This window comes from Camelus bactrianus, chromosome 9, assembly GCF_048773025.1.
Source record: "Camelus bactrianus isolate YW-2024 breed Bactrian camel chromosome 9, ASM4877302v1, whole genome shotgun sequence".
Taxonomy (NCBI): Eukaryota; Metazoa; Chordata; class Mammalia; order Artiodactyla; family Camelidae; genus Camelus; species Camelus bactrianus.
The window spans coordinates 77,345,916-77,370,493 of record NC_133547.1 but is presented as its reverse complement, the minus strand read 5'-3'; the positions used below and the strand labels follow the sequence as shown (position 1 = coordinate 77,370,493).

The 24,578-nt window shown below is 34.0% G+C and overlaps 1 protein-coding gene across 6 annotated transcripts in view; it reads left to right on the top strand.

Moving 5' to 3' along the window:
- The window catches only part of PHKB (phosphorylase kinase regulatory subunit beta), a 164,456-nt gene that overhangs the window by 34,434 nt on the left and 105,444 nt on the right, over window positions 1-24,578 (top strand). For all 6 annotated transcript variants that reach the window (XM_074370803.1, XM_074370804.1, XM_010950192.3 and 3 more), the window contains 3 exons: window positions 287-386; window positions 5,194-5,301; window positions 8,636-8,716. In XM_074370803.1, the coding sequence (XP_074226904.1) occupies window positions 287-386; window positions 5,194-5,301; window positions 8,636-8,716 (289 nt within the window). The remainder of the gene's footprint in view (window positions 1-286; window positions 387-5,193; window positions 5,302-8,635; window positions 8,717-24,578) is intronic.

Genomic DNA, 24,578 nt, shown 5'->3' with positions numbered 1-24,578 from the left:
AAGTCAGTGCTGAAAATATTATATACTATTTTTAAAGCAATTGGCTTACTTCCTTAAAAGAATGAGAAGTTTGCACAAGTTTCATCATTGGATTGATTTTTTTCTTTTTTTTTTTGGCAGCATTTCTACATCTGCTGGGAAAATGTAACAGTTTCACTGTTACAGAATTAGTAGATGTCACCCGAACATAGGATTAGCCAGATAGTTAAATACTTAATTATCAAAAGCTCTGCTTCCTTTTCGAATGCGTTTCCAATTTGTTTCATGAGTTATCTCTCTTACCCAGGCGCATTGATGATGACAAGGGAAGGACCCATGAGCTGGAGCACTCGGCTATAAAATGTATGAGAGGAATTCTCTACTGCTATATGCGTCAGGCCGATAAGGTAAAACACTGCAGTGTGGACTGAAATCCTCACATCATTCTGAGGGATTAATTTAACCAGTATAGCAATAGCATCTTCTGAAGAAGAGTGTACTTTGTAAAGGTAAAGCCGCATCCCAGGGCAGTCTTGATAGGTTAAAACAGCTCTGCCTCCCCAGCCCAGGGTTTTGAAATTCTGAAATTGGAGAATCACCGTAAGAGAGAGTGATTGAGAACTGTTACTTAGGCTTGAATCTGTTTGTATTTTGCATCTGGTGTTTGCTTGATAAAGACTCAGTTTCTCAGGAACCTCATGATACCTGTAATTCTAACCAATACTATGTTACTTAAGAAAATCTTTATCAAAATTCCTTTTGAGTATGTTAATACTCTGGCGTAAGTGAAGGTTAGTTTAAAAATATAATACTTCATTCATTTACATATATAGAGGGCAGGAATTATAGGCTTAGAAAACAGAAAACTTCACAGGGTGATTTTTGAAATTAAAGAAATAATACATAATAAAACTGTTTAAACTGTAAAGCTCTATACAAATATAATGTACTATTTCCTTACTTTCCTACATCTCTGTGCTTTCAGATCCTAATATAGTAAGTGCCCGTATATTTACATCAGTGTCGTGGGGCCCCAAGACTACTCCGAGGTTTGATAATTCATCAGCAGAGATGAACATTAGTAATTAATGCAAGCAGTTTTGATCACTTAATATATTGTTTATTTTTATCATGTGACTATTGTATTAACTTTTTGTGATAGCACATTTTTTTCTTAAGACTTATATCTGAGGTCAAAATAAAAAGAAAAAATTTCCCTCATGCTCTGCTACCAGAATAACAAAAATGTTGACAAAAAAAGTAAATTTATTCGCAAGCTAATAATAGAGTTATGTGACAGGCCTGTAATTTGTCTACTGAGACTTGACTTTACAAATCATTATTTTAAAGGTTTTTCAATGCTTGAAAGAAAGTAATAACGTCATATTGACATACTTGAATTAATCTCATGCAGAAATATATGGAAGTGATTGTGGTTAAAGTTATTTTTTACGAAGTATGAGAAGTTTACTGTTTATTTCACATTTATCATTTCATGAACACCTAATGTCTATGAATTTAACTTTTCTCCCAAGGAAACATTGGGAGAGCTATGAATTTCTTGTGTTTGCTAACCAAGCTAACAGATTTAAATTAGAATTGTTTATCAAAAGGAAGGAAGTGATGTAATATAAAATTTTTTGTGTGTGGCTTAACTAATTGTAATGTCCCTTTCTAAATTTATTCAGCTTTACTAACCAGAATTCACAATTGAATACAGCTTGAATGAAAGTTAAGCTGTCTTGAATTCCTTAAATTATAAAGAATTAGCATTTTTTTGCCTTGTGTAGGTACCATGGTAGACCATTAAAGTAAGTGTGAGTTGTTTGTAAGAAGGTGTAGATCACATTAGGATTAGATATTTCTGCATATTACAAAATGTAGTCTTTTGCAAATTTTGAAGCATTTTAATTATTATAATTTTTCTTGATCCTCGTAACTGTTTATAGTTGGATGGAAGATATTACTGTCTGAGGGAGCTTGCACTATGAGCCAAGTTCACTGCCTCCCACCACACTGTCACCTCTTGTTGGTGCTCACCATTTCCTTCATGTTTCCATAGCAGTAGAGACTGTTACCATATTTTAAAATGTGAAATATATTAATCCTTTGGCTTCCTTAAAACTAAAGTAAGGCATAATTTATAGTGTTCATGTGCTCTTTGATCTTAAGGCTCATCTTCTGAAGTAAAATCATGACTTAGAAAGTCTAAGGCTCTCCACCTTTATTGCTTCTCATTGTAAAACAAGCTTCCTGACATATTTTCTAATAATACTACCTAAAGGAAGTATTTTTACTTTCTTATGAGTTTGAGTGAATAGAGAGTTGTTCTTGATTTGCAGAATGTAGAGCAATCTGATTTCTATTATTGTCTTGCCATTTGTCTTAATATGTATCTTATTAACATTAGGTTTTTTTTCTTTACCTCTAAATGTTCATATACCTATTTTTTCTAATACTCCTTACCAAGAAGTACTCACATTTTAGAATTGATCCCAATCCATAGTTCACAGTTTGGAGAGCAGAGATTTGCTTTACAATAGGCTGTGAATGTTGCTGTCCCTAATTATCTACTTAAAATTTTTATTTGTTTAAAATGCTGCTAAGTAGTTTGTAATTCATGAGAAAATTTAGTCTTCCAGGATTCTCCTATAGGAGTATTTTTTCCACTGAAGTGCATATTTTGAGTCTGTTAATCAAGAACGGAGGACAGAATACTCAGTTATCTTTTCCTGATTGATAAGCTGCTTATTCACAGTGATTAAAGTTTCGAGGGAAAAATCTAAATAAAATACCAGAAAAGAAAACATAGTTTAGATTTTTTTTTAATCTAGAAAATTTTACTTTACTCATTCTTTATTTTTACTTGCCAGATGTCATATAAAACACTAATTAAAGTCCACTTGTTTTTGACTGCTTTCAAGAGTATACATTGTCTATAATTCATATACAGTATGCCCCCATTAATTTTCAAAGCTTACAGAGATTGGGTCTTATTCTTTTTTTCAGAAATTTAAAATTATTTGTCTTTTAATAGCTTTAAGACTCAAAGCATAGTTATATAATACCCCATTTGAGCATCTTTAATCATTTAGTAGCTGCTTTTCCCCAGACACGGTGATTGAATGAGTTGAAATTCTCGTGCTGGGTTCTTGTGTGTCTTGAAGACAAATGATGAACACTGCCTTGTCAACTGCAGCATTTACTTTATTAAACTGGTAAAACCTTATCCATTTAGATCCTTACCAAGTGGGCAAAATGTATTCTGTTTTAATTTAACCATATTTTTGTCTAAAATCCCAGAATAATGCTCAGCACTTTGAGATAATAATCATGCCACTGGGAGAGGAGTGACCACAGTAACTCCTGTCTGTGTAGTCTGTAAGACAGTTGCCAGCAGTTTTAGATACTGAGAAAGGGTAGTATTCGCACCTCTGAGTTAGCACTGGATAGCTTGGTCACTTCGTAGACAGAAGACATACATCCCTACCTTTACCCTCATCTAGTTGTCTACTTACAGGCCTTTCATTTTGTTGACTTCAGTCATAGGTAGGGCTTATTTATTTGTGTAGGGTTCTTAAGGGCTGCAAAGGTGTTTTAGCCCTCTAGCACAGTGCTGTCCAGTAAACTTCCCGTGATGATAGAAATGTTCTATGTTACTGTGTTGAACAGTACAGAAGCCACAGGTCACATGTGCTATCGAGCACTTGATATATGAACAGTATGAGGGACTGAATTTCTAAATTTTATATAATTGTAATTTAATTTAATTAGTCACATGTAGCTAGTGGATATCATATTGGATAGTGTAACTTCTAGAAGCTTATAAAATAGTGGGAAATACAAACAACTAATAAAAATAAAAGACTGGAGAAATAATTGAAGGATAATCACCCTCATGTAGGAGTCCAGAGGAAATAATTTTAGTTGGGGTTCAGAAAGGACTTTATAAAAGAAGACTTTTTTTTTTTTTTTGAGATAAGATTTGATGTATGAAGAGAAGAATTTTGAAGGTAGAGAAAGAATATGGTTCTATGTGGTTCCTTAGCCAGGTGAAACAAGGCAAGATTATAACCATCCAGATACTACCATCACTTATATCTTTCAAAGAGAGGAGAAGGTCATTGCCTTTATATAGAGCCATGTGGAATTCTATTCATCCTCTGTACCTGTTCATCTTATATTTCCAGGGACTAGCACAGTACTACTTGGCATGTAATTGATGTCAGTAAATGTTTGTGAAGTTGAATTAATATTCATTTGTCCTTGCAGTTTGCTAGATCATTTAGTTATTACTTAGAATTCTAAAATGGTTAAATTTTATGTTCAATTAATAAGTAAAGGTATGGCCTGTGTCCTCTTAAAATTGGTGCGTTAGTAACGAGAGTATATGTGGCAAAGGAAATGAAAACACATTGACATGAGCATAGGTTACTTTGTGACCCTTAGAGAAAGAAATAGCATTTGAAGTTTTGAACACTTAGTGAATTAGAATATGGCCTGAAGCACTTTTTCATTGAGTGTCACGTAAACATTTCCAAATAGCAGTACACTGGGATACAATCCCTGAAATCATGTCCCACAGAGTAAACTATTATTTGACTCTAAAATAAAATAAGATGCATAAGGTGGTTGCCAAGGTGGCGGAGGGTGGGTAGGGAAAGACTGGGATTTCAAAATTTGTAGATACTGACAGGCATATGCAGAATAGATAAACGAGATTATACTGTATAGCACAGGGAAATATATACAAGATCTTGTGGTAGCTCACAGCAGAAAAAAAAACAACAATGAATATATGTATGTTTATGTATAACTGAAAAATTGTGCTCTATACTGGAATTTGACACAACATTGTAAAATGACTATAACTCAATAAAAAAGTATTTAAAAAAGATGCAGAACAATGCAAAAGCCATTGCTATTGCGACTACGTTAACAAGGTCGCTATTATACTTGAGTTTCTGTTTGTGAAATGTCAATTAAGTATTTGACAACCATGTCAACTCTTTTAATAGTAACAAGTTTTGTCTGTGTTTTGTTTCTTTTTTGGTTTTGTTTCTTTAGAAAAAGTAACATCTGTTTTGTTCTGTTCTCTGCCTATAAGCTCTAGCTTTCCTCATTAAAAAGCTTCATGAAAAATAATTTATAATCTCTAATCTTGGATGGGAATGTGAATTACTAGCATTGTTTAAAATTTACATTTGATTCTAGGTCCAGCAGTTTAAGCAGGATCCACGCCCAACAACGTGTCTTCACTCTGCTTTCAATGTGCACACAGGAGATGAGATCCTTTCCTATGAGGAATATGGTCATCTTCAGGTAAAAAGAGAAGATTACAAATCTTCTTCTCTGTTTGTACTCAACATCATAGAAGATTTGGGGCTATTTACAATTTTTAAAAAGTAGATTTCAAAATTGTTCACAGTAGAAGTAGAGAATCAACCGTGAAACGAGGAAACCCAGCAAGGCAGAATTAGTTATTGTGATTAAGTATTAAATTTGCCTTAGTTCTTGGTGCAAAAGCAGAAGGGGTAGCTGGATGGATCGTAATATTATTCCCATCTAGAAGAGGGAATCCAACAGTTCTTTCAGTGACAAAAGCTTGTACTTGTTATCAAATTTAGAAGAATTTCAACACTTAGGAACTAGGGAATAAGAAACAATTGACAGCGATATAACAACAAATCAGAAGTTTTTATTACATGATGGTTCATTTTTTACTGTATTAACCTTCAATAAAGCTAAAAACATACCCCTAAAATGTAATTCCAAAAGGCATTTCTGGAGTCTATAAATTTTATCATAATACTATATTAAATTTTATATATAAATTTTATATGCTAAGAATACACTGTAGGATTTTATGGGTTTTTGTTTTTTCATTTGTTTTCTCTCACATCTGTGTGCTCTCTTTAGCAGGACATCCCATTGCCTTGTTTCTAGGATACAAACATTATCTATGCTATTTATGTTTAGTGGGTTTTCTTCCTACTCATCATTTGGTTCTGCGATCTTTAGAACAGAATACTTATTATTCAGACATTCCTTACTAAAATAAGAGTATCTCCTTTTTATAGTTCCTCTCTCTCTAGTGATCTGAAATGTCTTACTTTAGTATGACTCCTCCAAACACAGAAAGTGCAATGTCCCCATTTCTATGCAGCAGAAACTCTTAAATTTAGTTGTAATCAGTTCCTTGGAGATTTAGTGTTAATATGAGTATGTAGCCTGCTCCACCTTCTCCTTGTAATTATCACATAATTAGGTTTTCTGTACATTTTGCTTTGACAAATATGTTTACTATTTGAAATAGGGTTTTCAGAAGATAGTACCTTACTTATTTCTGTATTCCAGAATTCAAGCTCAGTGCCTGGCACTTAGTAGTCTTCAAGTAAGTGCTGGTCAATCTGTTATCTGACAGCTCCTGTGCCATTTGCCACTTATGAATATTTTCTCACAGAAACATTCCAAAAGTCAGAGCAGAGAGCTCTTGAAGGAGTTGCTGTAAGTGCCTGTCTTTAGGAATGAGATTTCTTTGCAGTCATTTCTGACAGGCCAGTGTCAGTACTGTGATGAAATATTTCGGTGATCCTGGCAATGGAGTGAAGCTCTTCTCTTCTGTGTTCTGGGAAAGGTCACTCAAAAGTTGATGTTGAGCTGAAAAACCTAAAACCAGAATCCTGTTTTTTTTTTTTTTTTTTTTTTAATGTGGCCCATCTGGACCTAGACAGGAACCTGGTACTCACTGGACTTTGAGTGCTGGGAAGTCAGGAGACATCCAGATTGTACTGGTTCCTGAGGGACCTACGAGCACTGGCAGGCCCTGGTGGCACCAGCATGCTATGTCCAGGGTGTCTAGGGCACAAATAATTTCCTGCCCCAGCTTTCTGTCAGTCACTCAAAGGATTGGAGGAGAGTCGAGGAAAACATAAGACATCAAGGCTGCTAGGGAGTAATAATCTGGGTTGGAATTATACAGGGACTAAATTATATCTTGCTTTCTCTCTTTTTTTAACTCAAGTTAGCAGTTTCCTGGCTAAACAAAAAATTTTCACTGCTTTCTATTTATTTATTTGTTTATAACACCTTTATTGAGATATAATTCATATAATATACAATTTGCCTTTGTAAAGTATACAATGCAATGATTTTTAATACATTCACAGAGTTGTACAATCCTTATCACAGTCAGTTTCAGAACATTTTCATCACCTCATAAAGAAATCCTGGACCAGTCATCATCAGTCACTGCCCATCTCCTCCAAAGACCCCAACGCTAGGCAACTACCAGTCTACTTTCTGTCTCTATGAATAAGCCCGTTTTGTACATTTCATACAAATGGAATCATACAACATATGGTCTTATGTGACTGACTTCTTTGATTTAGCGTAATGTTCGTCCATGTTGTAGTATTTATCTTTCACTGCTTGTTTTCTTGAGAAAATTTACATATCTCATTCAGGATTCTGTGAGAATCTTTATTTTTGGTTAAAGTGGACAGTACTGTCTTCTTTTGTTTGTTTTGTTTAGATCACATAATGTTTACCTTTAACAGACTAAATACTTGAAGAAAAAATAACTCACTTAAAACAGCTCATTTGTTTAATAAACATTTTAAATTATATGCTATACCATTAATTAAAATTAATATGTTTCAGCAGTTGTTTACATAAATTCTGTATTCTCTGAAAATAAGACTGTCTTCAAGATGCATTGCCCATTGTTTATAATGTGCTGTAGCCCTAATGGCTTACTTGCCAAATAACTTTTCCATTTACCATACATATGAGATGGATTGACATTGCTTTGGGGCAAAACTGTTTCAAAGTAGAGAAACTTAGACCTAGAGTTTGAAAATAAATCTTAGAAAGCAAATGTTACAAAAAGAGCCTCAGGATAAAGAAGCTGTGGTATATTTATACAATGGAATGCTACTCAGCCATAAAAAATAATAAAATAATGCCATTTGCAGCAACATGGATGGACCTGGAGAATGTCATTCTAAAAGAAGTATGTCAGAAAGAGAAAGAAAAATACCAAATGATATCACTTATATGTAGAATCTAAAAAAAAAAAATAGATGAACGAACTTACTTTACAAAAAGACTTACAGACATAGGAAACAAACTTATGATTACCAGTGGGGGACGGGAGTGGGAAGGGATAAATTGGGAGTTCGAGATTTGCACATACTAATATATATAAAATAGATAAATAACAAGTTTATACTGTATAGCACAAGGAACTGTGTTTGATATCTTGTAGTAACTTGTGGTGAAAAAGAATATGAAAACAAATATATATATGTTCATATGTGACTGAAGCATTGTGCTGTACACCAGAAATTGACACAAATTGTAAGCTGACTATACTTCAATAAAAATATATATACTAAGAAAAAAAAAAACAAAACAGTCCCTAATCATGTGTTAATCATCATCACAACGAATTTGAGGATTTTAGAGTTTTGTTTACAAAGCTGAGGTTTTATCATGAACTAAATTCTCAGCTGATTTATTTCATATAGGAAAGGATATAGTTTTTATGTGCCACCATTAGAACATATGACTTGTAATTTTAGCTTTTACATTTAATTTCATAACATAATATTTTTGTTCTTTCTTTTAACCTTTTAATGTTATTTGTTTTCAGATAAATGCAGTGTCACTCTATCTCCTTTACCTTGTGGAAATGATTTCCTCAGGACTCCAGATTATCTATAACACCGATGAGGTATGGTTTCCCCAAATTCTCTAGTAGTAAATTTCATCTCTGAGTATATCTTTTTTTCCTTTTACTTTTTAAAGCTTATTTTTAGTTTAATAAAATGGATTATTCTTAATTTACGTAATTAGATACTGGATTTTAGATATTGAATCAAAAAGTCTTTATATTTTCAAAGCAAATCACTTTAAAAATGAACAAAATATGTAACAGGTTCTAAAACTTTACTCCTATGAAAGCTATATTTCAGATGATCTCAAATAAAAACTTTTAACTTTCAGAAACTTTAGCAACAGTGAAATTAGTAGCATTTGCAGATATTCTGAGTTATAGTGTCTTTTTTCCCATCATTGCTTTTTGTAACCCATCCTTCTAAAAGTTAAAAGATACTTTGATCATATTTTGTTGTTTTTATTGTGTGACCTCCATAGGGTTCTTGATGTTTTTCAAAAGATAAATACTATGTTCTTATTCTTATTAGGAAATTTGGAAAAAATTTATATCCCAAAGTTGAGAAGCATTTCTTTCATAGGCACTAATGCTTAAACAAACATGCAGATACACATGTGGACACATTTTGAAATGTGCCACCGTGGGAACAAAAAGCTTTTATTATTGAGATGATATATACAATGAGAACTTCATCAAAGAGGAGGGATGTTATACTTGTAATTTATGTTTCTCCAGTGATCCACGCATGGAGAACTGTTGTATCATATGCCAAACAACGAAGTCATCATTGGACTGCACTGAGGGTGCTGTGAAACTGGTTCATGTAGTCTTGCCCTCTAGTAGTTTATAATGTTGTACATCCTTCCCATTGTGCCTTTTTAATGCAGTAGGTAAAATCTACTTAGAAGTGAAGTTAAATGATAAAGAAGTGATAATGATAAGAAGAAATTAGTCATAACCACTTATGATTTCTTCTGTTTGATTTATCAAAGAATTACATGTTTTCATTTCATCCAAATAGTTCTTGGTTTCTATAATATTGTGAAATAATGATATTCAAACTTTTGGGGTAGGAGAGGGATTGGGAAACTCCTATTTCAGACCAATGTTAAGCAGCATTAAAATATAAAACAAGTAAAAGAAGCTTGACTCTGACTGGGAAAGAGGAAGACTCCCAGAACTAGCTCATTTAACTTCTCTTAGAAACTCCAGAGCACTGGAAAAGTATCCCAGGTCCCAGCAGAATGCGATATGATTAACCATTTATAGTAGGTAAAACTAACGTTGATCGTTGTAAGTAGTTTCCCACTAATGTTCCTGATGGTAGTGGTGAAATTGTCTTGATTACTGGTAGTTTTGTTTTGTTGCTATTTCATTTTCCTTTTTAATTTTTAGCATTTACTTTTTTTTTTTTTTTTTTTTTACTTTCTCAGTATTTACCATAGTTCATTTTAAATCTCTAATTGTCAACTTACATTTTTCAAAAATATATTGCTTTAACCTTTCTATTCTGATTTATATGACTTATCTATACTTAAGTAATTTTGGTAATTTAAGCTTTTTTTTTTCTTACTCATGTTTTTTCTTAGCCTTATAGTTTATATTTGGTATACATGAAAGTTTTATATAGCCCAAATCAATCGGCCTTGAACATATAAACTTAAGATCCTAGAATAATAAAATGTTATTGCTGCCCACCATCTTTTTCCTTGAGATTTTGTATACTGTGTTAGGGATCATATGGAGAAGCAGTAAATGGGCCTGCATAGAATCTTTCAGTGAATGAAGTTCCTTTTATCTAGATATTTCAGAGGAATTAATTCTTTGAAAGGTAGTGTGACTTGGAAGCATTTTCGTTTCTAATTATGCCTTGTGCCCTGAATGGCAAGTTCATTATCCCATCTCTTTTCCTCAGTTCCCAAGCACATTCACATCTCAGGGCAATCCAAGGACCCAGAAAGAAGTGTGACTAACTCACTCATTCCTTTCTCTAATATCAGATTTTTAATTTACCCAAATCCTTATTTTTCTTAGGATTGAAGAATACAGTTTGAGGAAACGTGTGTGTGTACACATATATACACATATCCATGTATGCACTCATAAATATTTATGTAATATAATATATATTACACTGTTAGGACATAGGGTTCTTAAATAAGCCATTTTCTCTCTTGTGACAGCCCATCTTACTATCTTTACTGATTCTTTTATTTTTATAAACTTTGAACCCACTTTTTAGTTCCTTAAGGAAAAGGCCATTGTCTTAAGGGTCACGCGTGTCCTTCCTAAGGTGCTGTGAAAATACTGAATGCCACTATTTGTGTTGATAAGCCTTGCTGGGGAACGTACTTCCCAAGGGCAGGAGCAGCAGTATATGCTCATTTTCTAACGTCTTTCATTGCCCACACATGTGCATCACGTTTTGTGGGTACCCAGTCTGCATTCATGTCCATAAAAAGTGTTGCTATGCACATTCATAAATTTTTTAAAATTAAAAATAAAAAAATGAAGGGGAGCGTACGGCTCAAGTGGTAGAGCACGTGCTTAGGTCCTGGGTTCAATCCCCAGTATTTCCTCTAAGAATAAATAAATAAACCTAATTGCCTCCCCCCACCAAAAAACCTTTTTTTAAATTAAAAAAAAAAGGAACAAAATAAAAACAAAAAATATGAAAGAGGCAAGCTTCTATTGTTCTGCCTTGGCACTATTTGCTTTCTTTATCTGGAGAGAAACCCATAATATATGTTAGACTTACATAGTTTTAATGTAAGTTTATAAATGTTTTATATATATAGTATATATATTTCATATATGTATATATATGAAGTTCACCTAAATCAGTCTTCCTGTTTATTAATGGAGGTAACTCATTTATATCTGTTGGACGGGGGCAAAGTAATGAACTACCATATTGCATTCTATTTCCCGTTCTACGACACTCTCCATAAATAAATTTCCTAAAGTAGATGAAAAGAAACAAGAAAAGAATCCTTCCTAAATGTGTCCAGAGAAACTTACTTTATTTAACACCAAAGAACCCCACATACCTCCCAAGTTTATATAACAAATGAAATTTTGTTTTGTGTTTAAGATAATTTTTTCTTGCTTTTTGTGGAAAAGCCTCATTGTATAAAAAGACTCATAATTCTTTAATAAAGAAGGGACTCTTTAGACGTTGGTGACCCCAAAACTGTATGTTTTAAAGAGTACTTTGAAAGTGAAGATTTTCAAAGGTTAAAATTTTGTCTTCCCTTCCTAAATTTTGGACTGCTTTTATTTTTTATTAAGGTTTTAAAACCTGTTAATTGTATGTCTTTGTGTTAAACTTCATCAGCTAAATCTTTACACATGGAGATGGAGAAACTGCCTGTATGGATTCTAATGTCCCTTCCCCAGTGTCATACTGTTGCATGACTCTAATTTTGAAGTACTTCATTGATGAATTGCAAGTCACAATGTCATGTCATTTTCAGAAAAAATAACCTCACATATTCTTCTTACAGACTCAAAGTTTTAGTAGAAGTAAGCATTTATTGGCGATAATACTTGGAATGGTCTGTATTGATAGAAACTTGTCAAATGGTCCTGCAGACTCCAGTTCCCTCAGATACGTTTAAGTGTAACTTCCATGTTTGAAAGCTTGTTTCTTCAGGAATGGCCAGATAGTTACTTCTTCAGCTCTTTAGAGGAAGTGTCAAGTGTAAGCCTTCTAATAAAAATACTGTACAGAACTGTTCAGGAACATGAAACCTGGAAGAGTCTCCTTTACTGACCGTGTCTCTTGTGCCATTTACTTTTATTTTATTTTTATTTATAAGCTATCTCCTACCATCAGACCTAGAAGCTCTTTTCAGATATTTTCAGATTGGGTGACATGTGGACTTGATATCTTATTGTATGACCTGTCTATTGCTGTGTGACAAATTGCTTCAGAACTTAGTGGCTTAAAAGAGTAAACGTTTTTTATCTCATAGTTTTTGCGGGTGAGGAATTTGGGAAAGGCTAAGCAGGGTCTTACTGACACAGGGCCTCTCATAAATTGCACTAAATCAGCCAGATTTACAGTCAACTGAGGGCTTTACTGAGGCTGGAGGACCTACTTCTAAGATGGCTCACTAACATGGTTGATGGGAAGAACCCTCTCCATAGAGCTGCTTGAGTGTCTTCACAGTACAGCAGTTGGCTTCTTCCAGAGCAAGTGATCCAAGACAGCTTTCTGTAAAATAAAATGGTGAAGAAATAGATTTCTTTGCTTAACAAAGGTCAAAGAAACAAAGTAGTAAAAAGTTAGACTTGATAAATTTAGTGTTTTATTTTTTTATTTTAAAACATAAGATGAAGTAAAATGATATCACTGAAATTTGCTTAGCAACACCTCTGAAGATCCTAAGGTCCCAAGACACTTCAGAAAAGGACTGAGCATCTGGAAGACTAGGCTGTTTCACAGTAAGCATGACAACACTTATGTTGTCTCATTTGATGTTCACAACTAAAGAATACTGGAGTACTCAGAAATCCTGACCATTTCTCATACATAAGGGACTATCAGGTTAATTTCCCCATTTAATTTTCCCATTTGGTTGGAATAAACAAAAATGATAATATATACTCTAATTTCCTTAGGAACTATCAACATTGCTCGATTAGACTAGTATGAAAACCTCTAAAGATTAAAACATCTCAAGTATTTGTTATCATTTATACATATAAACTACACATTTCTTTAATTAAGATGAATAATATATGATGAAATATTCTTCAAGAGGCAGAACCAAGGAATAATTTATTAAGCCAGAATTATGGTTTCCTGTGCTTTACTGTGTTGTGCTGAACCCTGCTTTCCTTCTGTTTATTCAGATTTTCTATTTCTTCTTGAGTCAATTTTTGGAATTTGTCCATTTCATCTAGGTTATGAATCCCTTTTTTCCCTCCAAGGTTAGGATTAGTATCTTTCATTTTTTCAAACATTTGGTTTATTGAGTTATAGTCATTTTACAATGTTGTGTCAAATTCCAGTGTAGAGCACAATATTTCAGTTATACATGAACATTCATACATTCATTGTCACATTCTCTTTCGCTGTGAGCCACAAGATCCTATATATATTTCCCTATGCTATACAGTACAATCTTGTTTATCTATTCTACATTTTGAAATATGAGTCTGTCCCTTCCCACCCCACGTCCCCCTGGCAACCACAAGTTTGTATTCTATGTCTGTGAGTCTGTTTCTGTTTTGTATTTATGTGTTTTTTGTTTTTTGTTTTTTTTAGATTCTGCATATGAGCGCTCTCATATGGTATTTTTCTTTCTCTTTATGGCTTACTTCACTTAGAATGACATTCTCCAGGAACATCCATGTTGCTGCAAATGGTGTTATGTTGTTGGTTTTTATGGCTGAATAGTATTCCATTGTATAAATATACCACATCTTCTTTATCCAGTCATCTGTTGATGGACATTTAGGCTGTTTCCGTGTCTTGGCTATTGTAAATAATGCTGCTATGAACATTGGGGTGCAGGTGTCATTTTGAAGTAGGGTTCCTTCTGGATATATGCCCAGGAGCGGGATTCCTGGGTCATATGGTAAGTCTATTCCTAGTCTTTTGAGGAATCTCCATACTGTTTTCCACAGTGGCTGCACCAAACTGCATTCCCACCAGCAGTGTAGGGTTCCCCTTTCTCCACAACCTCTCCAGCATTTGTCATTTGTGGACTTTCGAATTATGGCCATTCTGACTGGAGTGAGGTGATACCTCATCATAGTTTTGATTTGCATTTCTCTGATAATTAGTGATATTGAACATTTTTTCATGTGCCTATTATTGATCATTTGTATTTCTTCCTTGGGGAATTGCTTGTTTAGGTCTTCTGCCCATTTTTGGATTGGGTTGTTTGTTTTTTTCTTATCAAGTTGTATGGGCTGCTTATGTATTCTGGAGATGAAGCCTTTGTCAGTTTCATTTGCAAAAATTTTCTCCCATTCTGTAGGTTGTCATTTTGTTTTAATTATGATTTCCTTTGCTGTGCAGAAGCTTGTAAGTTTCATTAGAGCCCATTTGTTTATTCTTGCTTTTATTTCTGTTGCTTGTCTAGACTGCCCTTGAGATGTATGTCAGATAATGTTTTGTCTGTATTTTCTTCTAGGAGGTTTATTGTATCTTGTCTTATGTTTAAGTCTTTGATCCATTTTGAGTTTATTTTTGTGTATGGTGTAAGGGAGTGTTCTAGCTTCATTGATTTACATGTTGCTGTCCAGTTTTCCCAACACCATTTGCTGAAGAGACTGTCTTTATTCCATTGTATATTCTTGCCTCTTTTGTCGAAGATGAGTTGACAAAAACTTTAAGGGTTCATTTCTGGGCTCTCTATTCTGTTCCATTGGTCCATATGTCTGATTTTGTACCAATACCATGCTATTTTGATGACTGTAGCTCTATAGTATTGTCTGAAGTCTGGGAGAGTTATTCCTCCAACCTCTTTCTTTTTCTTCAGTAATGCTTTGGCAATTCTAGGTCTTTTGTGGTTCCATATAAATTTTATTATGATTTGTTCTAGTTCTGTGAAATATGTCCTGGGTAATTTGATAGGGATTGCAATAAATCTGTAGATTGCCTTGGGCAATGTGACTATTTTAACAATATTGATTCTTCCAATCCAGGAGCATGGGATATCTTTCCATTTTTTCAAGTCTTCTTTAATTTCCTTAATCAGTGTTTTATAGTTTTCTGTGTATAAGTCTTTCACTTCCTTGGTTAGAGTTACTCCTCGGTATTTTATTACTTTGGGTGCTATTTTAAAGGGGATTGTTTCTTTACTTTCTTTTTCTGTTGATTCATCATTAGTGTAAAGAAATGCAATGATTTTTGAACATTAATCTTGTAACCTGCTGCCTTGCTGAATTCTTCGATTATTTCTAGTAGTTTTTGTGTGGACCTTTTAGGGTTTTCTATATATAGTATCATGTCATCTGCATATAGTGACACTTTTACCTCTTCTTTTCCAATTTGGGTCCCTTTTATTTCTCCCTTTTGCCTGTTTGCTGTGGCTAGGACTTCCAAGACTATGTTGAATAGGAGTGGTGATAGTGGCAGCCTTGTCTTGTCACAGATTTTAGTGGGAAGCTTTTGAGTTTTTCACCATTGAGTACTGTACTGGCTGTAGGTTTGTCATATATAGCTTTTATTATGTTGAGATATGTTCCCTCTATACCCACTTTGGTGAGAGTTTTTATCATAAATGGGTGTTGAATTCTCTTTCATTCTTTATTTTAGTAATTGGAATCATAGCTCCTTCTTTTCTTGGTCAATTTATCAGTTTTATTGATGTTTGCAAAGAATCAACTTTTGATTTCATTGATTTTCTCTACTATTTTTTGTTCTCTGTTTTATTTCCTCTGTAGTCTTTATTATCTCCTTCTGCTTTGTATGGGTTTATTTTGCTCTTATTTTTCAAGTTTCTTAAGGTAGAGGTTTAGATTATTAATTTGAGAAAATGGTGCTTTTCAAACTTAGGCATTTGTAGTTATAAATTTCTCTCTACAGCCTGCTCAACTGCATCCTATTATTTTTGTTACATTATGGTTTTATATTCATTCATCTTAATGTATTTGCTAATTTTCCTTGTGATGTCTTCTTTGACCCACTGGTTATTTAGCAGTGTATTGTTTCATTTTCATATATTGGCTAATTTCCCTAATTTTCCTCTGTAATTGATTTATAATTTTATTGCATGGTGACTGGAGAAGAACTTGCAGTGATTTTCGTGTACCTGTTGAATATAGTTACTGCCTTTTTCAACTCAGATATTTATTTCAGTTCCTTATTATAATTTGTATCTCTTTATTGACTCTCTGTGTTTGGTGAATTGTTATTCTCATCTTTAGTTCTTTATACATGCTTTCCTGGAGCTCTTTGGGCATATTTAACATAGGTGATCTAAGGTACAAGTCCAATGTCTAGGTTTTATCAAGGACAGTTTCTATCAATTTTTTTTATTCAGATGTATGAGCCATAATTTTTATTTCTTTACATGTCTCATTTTTGTTGTTGTTGTTAAAATGCACACTTAAAATAATCTGTCAACTCTAGAAGTCATATCCCCCTTCTCTAAGGTGTGGTGTTGTCAATGTTGTGCTTGTGTTATTTGTTTAGTGTCTTCCCTGAAAATTTCTGTAAATTTTGTGTTGTCGTATGTGGTCATTGATGTGTTACTCAATTCAGTTAATGATTGGACAATAATATACTTAAATGTTTTGAATGAATAAGTCTCCTAGCCTTTCCCAAGGTTATCTCTGTATATTTTGGGCTGTCACATGAAAGTTCTCACAGGTAGTATGTAACTCTCCTTTCCCCTTCACTTCCTGCTTTTGCAGAGCCTCAAGTTCAGCCACGGGTTTAAGATTATGTGTGTCAGTTGTGGATACAACTCTACAATTGTACCTAGCCTTCTGGCTTCCCAGGAATATGTTGGAGATTTTCAAAGCACCCTATGTACATCTCATTCCTCATCTTTTAAAAAGAAATTTTTTAGACAGCTGCAGTATTAAATAGTTGCCATTGATTGTTTTCAGTAAATGACTCGGGAAAAGGCTGTGTGCATTGTACACATTGTAAGAAACTGTCAGACAGTTCAAAAAGTATTTTTCAGACAACTCGCTAAGATGGTGGTTTGGGGGAAGTTCCAAACCTGTTTTGTCCTTTCCAATGGCTTTTAGTCTAATTTTCATGACTACTATGAGGCTGCAACAGAGCAGGGGAGAAGGGGATAAGAAATAAGGCAATTTAATACATTCCAAAGCTTTCTCTACTTAACTGAGACTTCAGTCATTTTTCTTGATTAAATGCTCCTTGCATTGTTGCAATCTCTTGTTTAATTTCCAGATCTCTTAAAGTTGATTTTCATAACTTTTATCTGTATTTGCGTTGCTTTTAGGGATGACTGGGTTTTTTGAGGTCTTTGCCATTCTGATTTGAATTTCCATTTCTAGTTATTTTTAGTTTTACTTTCTGTTTATACCCCTGACCCCCACCCAACAGCCTTTTATCCTGCAATTTAGTCTTTCTATAAGGTTGGCTAACCTAGGAGTCTTAATGTGTTTTTTAACTGCATTTAAAAAAATACTTTGTCATCCTGAAAGTTATATAATGATGTAATCAATTATACTTCAATTAAAAAAAAAAGTTGACCATTATGCAACCATTTTGTCACATTTAAACGTCTGGGTAACAGCATGTTTAATGGCTTTCTGAGATTCTGTACCAGAAATATGCAACTGATTGCCTACTATCCATTCATCCTCAAGTGTTTAGCAAACACTTGTTCCAAGCCAAGCCTTTGCTTGGACATCATGTTTCTTTTATAATAGTAATACTATTATAAATGATGTTTTGCTGAATATTTATGCCCATTTTTGAATAGTATATTCTTAGAATTCAGGTATTTACCTTGAGATTGCTTGTCACTTCATTGATTCCACAATCAGTGAATTTTTACTTATGTCCAAAGTAGTATCTTTGACTTTTCAAAAAACTAACAGAAAACTCTCAAGTAATTATGTGGAAACACTTTTGTAATTTTTGTTGGATATATGGCTGTTACTGAATAAATTTAAGGTTGTCACCTTTAATAAAGCTTGTCACATGAATAACTGGAATTTATCTTTCATCCTAGCCCTTCTATAATTATAGTTCATTACGAAATGTTAGACTAATTCATCCTGTATCTGTTGGCATTGCTACAGGGGCTTCACTGAAAACGTGCTCGTACAATGCAGTGCTGGAGAGAGTTAGCTTCTTGGTCTGTTAGTTTCTTTTTTTCATCGTCTCAAAATGGCTGCTCTAACTACTGACATCAAAGCAAAAAGAAGGGAGAAGGCTGATAAAAGTGGTGTATTAGCTACTTGTCATCATAAGTAGCCCATTTTAATCAGAAACATCAAAAGCCTTCCTGAAGCTCCCCACACTTCTACTATGCCTTATTGGTCAGAGCTGTTGTAAGGCCACCTCCTGCTGAGCAGGCAGGTGGGGAAAGCGTGTGTTTCTTTTTCCAGCCTCTATACTTGTGCTGTCCAGTCGAAATATAATGTGAGCCACATATGCAATTAAAATTTTTCAGTAGCCATATTAAAAACAGTAGGTGAAATTAGTTTCAATAATATATTTTATTTAATGTAGTATATTTATGGTATTCTAATTTTAACATGGAATAAGTAGAAGAGATTATTTAGGAGATATTTTATGTTCTTTATTTTGTGCTAAGTCTGCAAAATTGGTATGTACTTTACGCTGAAAGTTCATTGCAGTTTGGACTAGCTACGTGGCAGTCAGCCACATGAGGCTAATGGCTACCTTATTTATTGCACATGGTTGTTTGCTTTCGTTGCCTGTCATTTACAGTGTATTGAATTAGGAAATTACTTTCTTTGAGATACTCCATTAATCCTTTCCCCTCACCCCACCACTCAGCTTTTCTTGATAAAAGAAATCTTATTTTACCTCATTTTCTGTATTGGTGGTGATGTTTCATAAGAGATTTAATTTATCCTCCTAAGCTAACCATTTACACACCAATGTGTATATGTATAGATAGATATTTTAAAATAGACAGAATTTTGACCTCTTGTGAGATTATCCTCTAAAAGACCAGTTGAGTCGTCAAATTCATTTCTAATCGTTGCTGTCATTCTGTTTCCTCCATGACACGCCTATCACATACTCTTTCTCTTGAAATTTTTATATTCCCCATACCTCAGATGGCAGTTCATTGTTCCCTTGTTGGTGATACTTGTACACATAAGTCAGACCATATTACATATGTTATTTAAGAGGCGTCTTGGTTGTGATTTGTTACTGAAGGAATTAAATGCAAATTATTACTCAGTGGTTAAGTATTTTTTGCAGTATTGCACCTAATTTGGGCTGCTATCATCTGAGTTGGATTTATAGACACTGGAGAGGATTCCGTTTTCTTAGTACTAGAGAAATCAGGCCTTGAAGACCTTATTAATTTAAGTGATTTACAATAGATGCTAGAAATTGACATATCTGGAAAGATATAGTTGTTACAGACGATCTCTTGAGCTCCTTTGTAATACGGTCTCTGAATTTTTAAAAATAACCATTTTGTTCTAGTTTTGTTAACTAAATAAAAATGTTTCCCATACATAAAAATTTGTTCCGAATTCCATATACATCCTTTGAAGTATTCTGAATTGAATTTTGTTTTCTTGTTTTGGTGCTTGTATGGTTTTGATAGGAGCTAAGGGAGATGGGGAAATTGAAACAATGTTCAATAAGACTAAAATGGATTTTTAGTTATTATTACAGTATTCTCTCATTTCAAGATAACGTTATAACTTGGGGAATTAAAAAAACTTAAACTTACAGTTTACTGATATAGACTTCTTTATCCAAATACTGTCACCATCAGCCACACTCCCAAATGTTAACTTGTTACTGAAATAAAGCTGATAAATTTTTAAAATGATAGTTTCATGAGATGTAGTAAGCTGGAATGGTCACTTCACTTATTGCTGAAATAATTGCAAATTATTTAAAATGCATAAAATGGTCACTGCTTCATATGAATTCACTTTAATGAATTCCACATGTTACAGGAAAAGAATACTGTAATTCATAATAATGTGTTTATTTAAACATACATATGTCATATATATCAATGTCTTTTTTCTATTTCATTAGGAAATGATAATATTTTAGTTTAGTGAATGGCTGAATTAGTTTTTTAAAAATTTTTACTCTGGTACACAGTGACAGTTTAGAATTGTATATAAGGAATCTCTTCCTTGGAAAGTATCCATTTGTGGAAATATTTCTATTTGGACAGTAAAATGACTTCTTATGAAGTAGAATTTCTTCACATTGGTCAAACTAAAAATATATTGCTGTTTGGCTACAAAGCAAATTTGGAGTGATCCTTCTTGAATTGTAGTGCAAAATGTAACTTGCAGAATTATTCCAAATTACTGTAAGAAGAAAGCAGGAACTTCTACCAGTAACCGAAATTTTGAGCACTTCACTTTCCTTGTAATCAAATGATATTTAAGGTATATAATCTTCCTATATTTCTTGTTAAGAATTAAACATAAAAGGGCCATTCATGCCATAGTGTGACAGAAAAACCTTTCCAGTTACCCAAGTTATCTTTTTTGTTCTTTCGCCATTTTTCTGTAAAATTAGTGCATTTTGATTCTGTTACTATTAGCCGCAGATTCTCAACTTCCACGGGAATGAAGTCATTAATGATAGGATGAGGTGCTAAATTAGTATTCACAGAATTGATCTGCGAATAGTGTTCTTTCAGGATGTTATCTTCCAATTCTGAAATCACTTTATTGTTATTCAGTGTCCTCACGTTGCCTGACTGGACTATCTTAAGACATTGATATTTTTCTTTTTACTATGTCATGAAAATTTCACTTGGCTCACTTAAAACTTAGTAGGGGCCTTTTATGGGCATTTTAAATCAAGTTATATTACTTGATATTTAACGGTATTGAATAACGTCTATTACTTTTCAGTTGTTCCAATGTGATTTTTTAAAAAACTCTATCCCTTGTCCTGTAAGATCTATGGTACACTGATTGCAAAAATGGCCTCAATTCTCCACTCTTCTCTTTATGCACACCCTTTGAAATGTGGTTTTACAGTTCTTTCCAACAAGAGGTAAGACACATGGTTTGCTCTGGCCTGCAGAATGTGGCAGAAATGAGGGTGTACCAATTCTGAGCCTAGACCTCAAGAGGCCCCTTATGCATCTGTTCTTTCAGATCCCTAACTTTCCCATGAGAACAAGCCTAGCTCCTTTCTCAAGGATGACAGACCATGTGGAGCAGAGATGGCTTTTATCAACCAATGCCATCCTAAATCGACTATCAACCTGCCAACTAGCCACAACCTGAATGAGTAAGCTTAGCTAAGATCAGCTGAGCCGGTCCATAATCAGCAGAACTGGCCCAGGCTTGTGTAGACTGATAGGGGACCTAAGTTGTTTATAAGACACTGCATTTTAGGATTTTTTTGTTTAAAAGTGTAATAGCTAAATGATAACAATATATATGGATCTAGTAGGCCCCTTGCTGGCCTTAAGTTAATCATGTGTCTTACCTCTTGTTGGAGAGAACTGTAAAATCATTTCAAATGGAATACATAAAGAGAAGGTTGGACCATTGAGGCCATTTTTTGCAATCAATGTATCATAGATCCTAGGGGCCAGGGACTAACCCTTAGGCTCATTTAAGATGAGGTGTTGCACGTGATCCTATACATGAAGTTATAAAGAACTGTCTTCTCTGTGGAAGGAGGACAAAAAAAAAAAAAAAAAAAACACCTCAGCACACTGGCCCAGAGAATAGGAAGTTACTATTGTCTGGGACCCTCAATTGAAACCCTAAGCCTGTACCATATGCTGATGTGGGGTCTGAAATAAAGACAAAATTGATTTTTAGGTACATATCCACAAATGAAAATGTTTGCTGAAAATGAGTTAAATAATTGCAAACAAAAGAATTTTAGATAATAGAACAGCTATTTGAAAGAAGCTCTAAAATAAAAATGTTCAATTCTTAAATATTAATATTGTAGAGACAAAATAAAGAATGAAAAAGAATGTATGAAAAAAGAACCGAATATGTTTATTAGAAGTAATAAATATGAACAACTAAAAGGTTAGTGGACATATTAACAGGTAGATTGGGCATTGGTGAAGAAGGAATTTATGTACTGGAAGATAGTTCTAGTGAAATTATCCAGAATGTAGGGCAGAGAGGTAAAAAGATAGAAAACATAAATGAGAGTTTAAGAGTAACTGAAGATAGAATGAGAAGGTCCAAAATATATTTCATAGGAAGAAAGGAATAGAGGGAATTGGGGAAAGACAGTATTTGAAGAAATGATGACTGATTATATGAGGAAAACATGAGTCTTGTGCAGAGTAGATAAAAATAAATTCTCTGCTCCTACCCTCCACCACCCACCGGAAAATTATACAAGTGATGGGAGAAACCTGGGTCCCTAAATGGCATTGTGGAACTAAGCTGCCCCACCAACCTGTGTTTATACGATTTAAAGATTTTTTTTTGATGGCTGTAAACAACACAGTGACACCTAGATAAAATGCACAGTTCTTTGTTGTTTACAGCTGTAAATGAGAGTAAGCTCCCATGTAGGGCTACCCAGGGATTTGTACCCAAGGACAGGGTAACAACAAGCCGCAGCTATAGGGGACAGCTTATGTATGGTAAGCAGGGTGGGGTTAACTAGGTTTTACAGGCTCCCTGTGCATTGGCTACTTTGAATACTTACGTGGACTTCAGTGCATAGGGGCCTACCTCAGTTTGCAGGGTATCTGGTACTGCAGTGATTAGGGTGGGTACCTCATGGCACAGAATGTGAGAACCCAGTAAGGGTAATGGCTAGGGTGTGAACTTCATCAAGACTTAATCCTCTTCCTTATTTAGAAAGAGGAACTGACCGAGTCTCTAACCAAATCTTTAAAAATGAGTTGGCCGAATTAAATAAATAAAACTCTATCATACATGGACCAACCATACTGTTTGAGAAATCAATTATATCTTAAATGCCACTGTATTTGGGGGTTTTCTTTTTATAGCAGCTTGTTTTTAAGGTTTTTAAATATTTTTTATATTTTAAGATATATTTATGGTAAAGTTACAAAGAGTGACATTACTTAATGATTAAAGGAACATTTCAGCTCCTTTAGGAAGGAAGCTACAGTAGTACTGTATAAACCTAACAGTATGTCCTCAAAATATATAAAGCAAAAGTTTAATGGGATAGGAGATTTTTAATGCATTTCTCTTTGAAAGTGATAAACCAAGGAGACAAAAAATGAAAGGTATGATATAGATTATTTGAGTAGCATAATTAATTGCAGTAAATCTCTACAAAGACTAAGTCAATATCAAAGAATCAGTGGCTATGTTCTCTGACCACACTGAATTTAGAAGTCAGTAGGTAAAAATTCCCACTGAATATCCTGTTTTTAGCAGGTGAAAGTGTACACTTCTATTTTATGATTTTGAAGATGAGTATAGAAATTGAGAAATACCATAAAATGACAATGAAAGTACTACATGCCAGTACTCATGGAATATAGCCAAAGTGGTGATGGTAGGCAATTTTTAGCCTTGAATGCACATATTAGAAAAGAGTTTTGATAGAAAATTAGCAAGGTAAGTATCCTATTTTTAAAGTCAGAAAAAGAATAGAATAGTAAACACGAAGCAAGTAGGTGGAAGAAAGTAATAAAGATAAAAATAGAAATAATGGTATAAAATATAAAGTTAGAATAAATACTATTGGCAAAACCAACTGTATTTTTTTAAGGGTAATAGTTTAACCTCTTACAAAATTTGCTGAGCAGAAAAGAACACTTAAACAAATAATATTAGGAATGAAAAGGCAAATATAACTACAAATGAGTAGGCATTTAAAGAGAGAGAATATACCATAAGAAATTATATGGCAATATGTTGTAAACTGAGCTGTGTTCCACTCCCCTGTTCCCTGACCTCCCAATTTATCTGTTGAAATCCTAACCCCCAGTACCTCAAAATGTGATTTTATATGGAAATAGGGTCTTCAAAGGGGAAAGTTTAAATGAGTCCCTTAATGCAGTCTGACTGATTTCCTTATAAGAGGAGGAAATTTAGATATACAAGCAGATACTTGGGGCAGGCATGAACAGAGGGACAACCGTGTGAGGACAAAGCAGCAAGAGGGTGGCCCACCTGCCAGCCAAGGAGAGAGGCCTTAGAAGAAGCCAGACACCTTGATCTGGCCTTCAGAGCTCTGGGAAAATTTCTGTTGTTTAAACCACCCAGTCTCTGGTATTTTGTTATGGCAGCCCTCACAAACTAATATAGTTAACTGAAA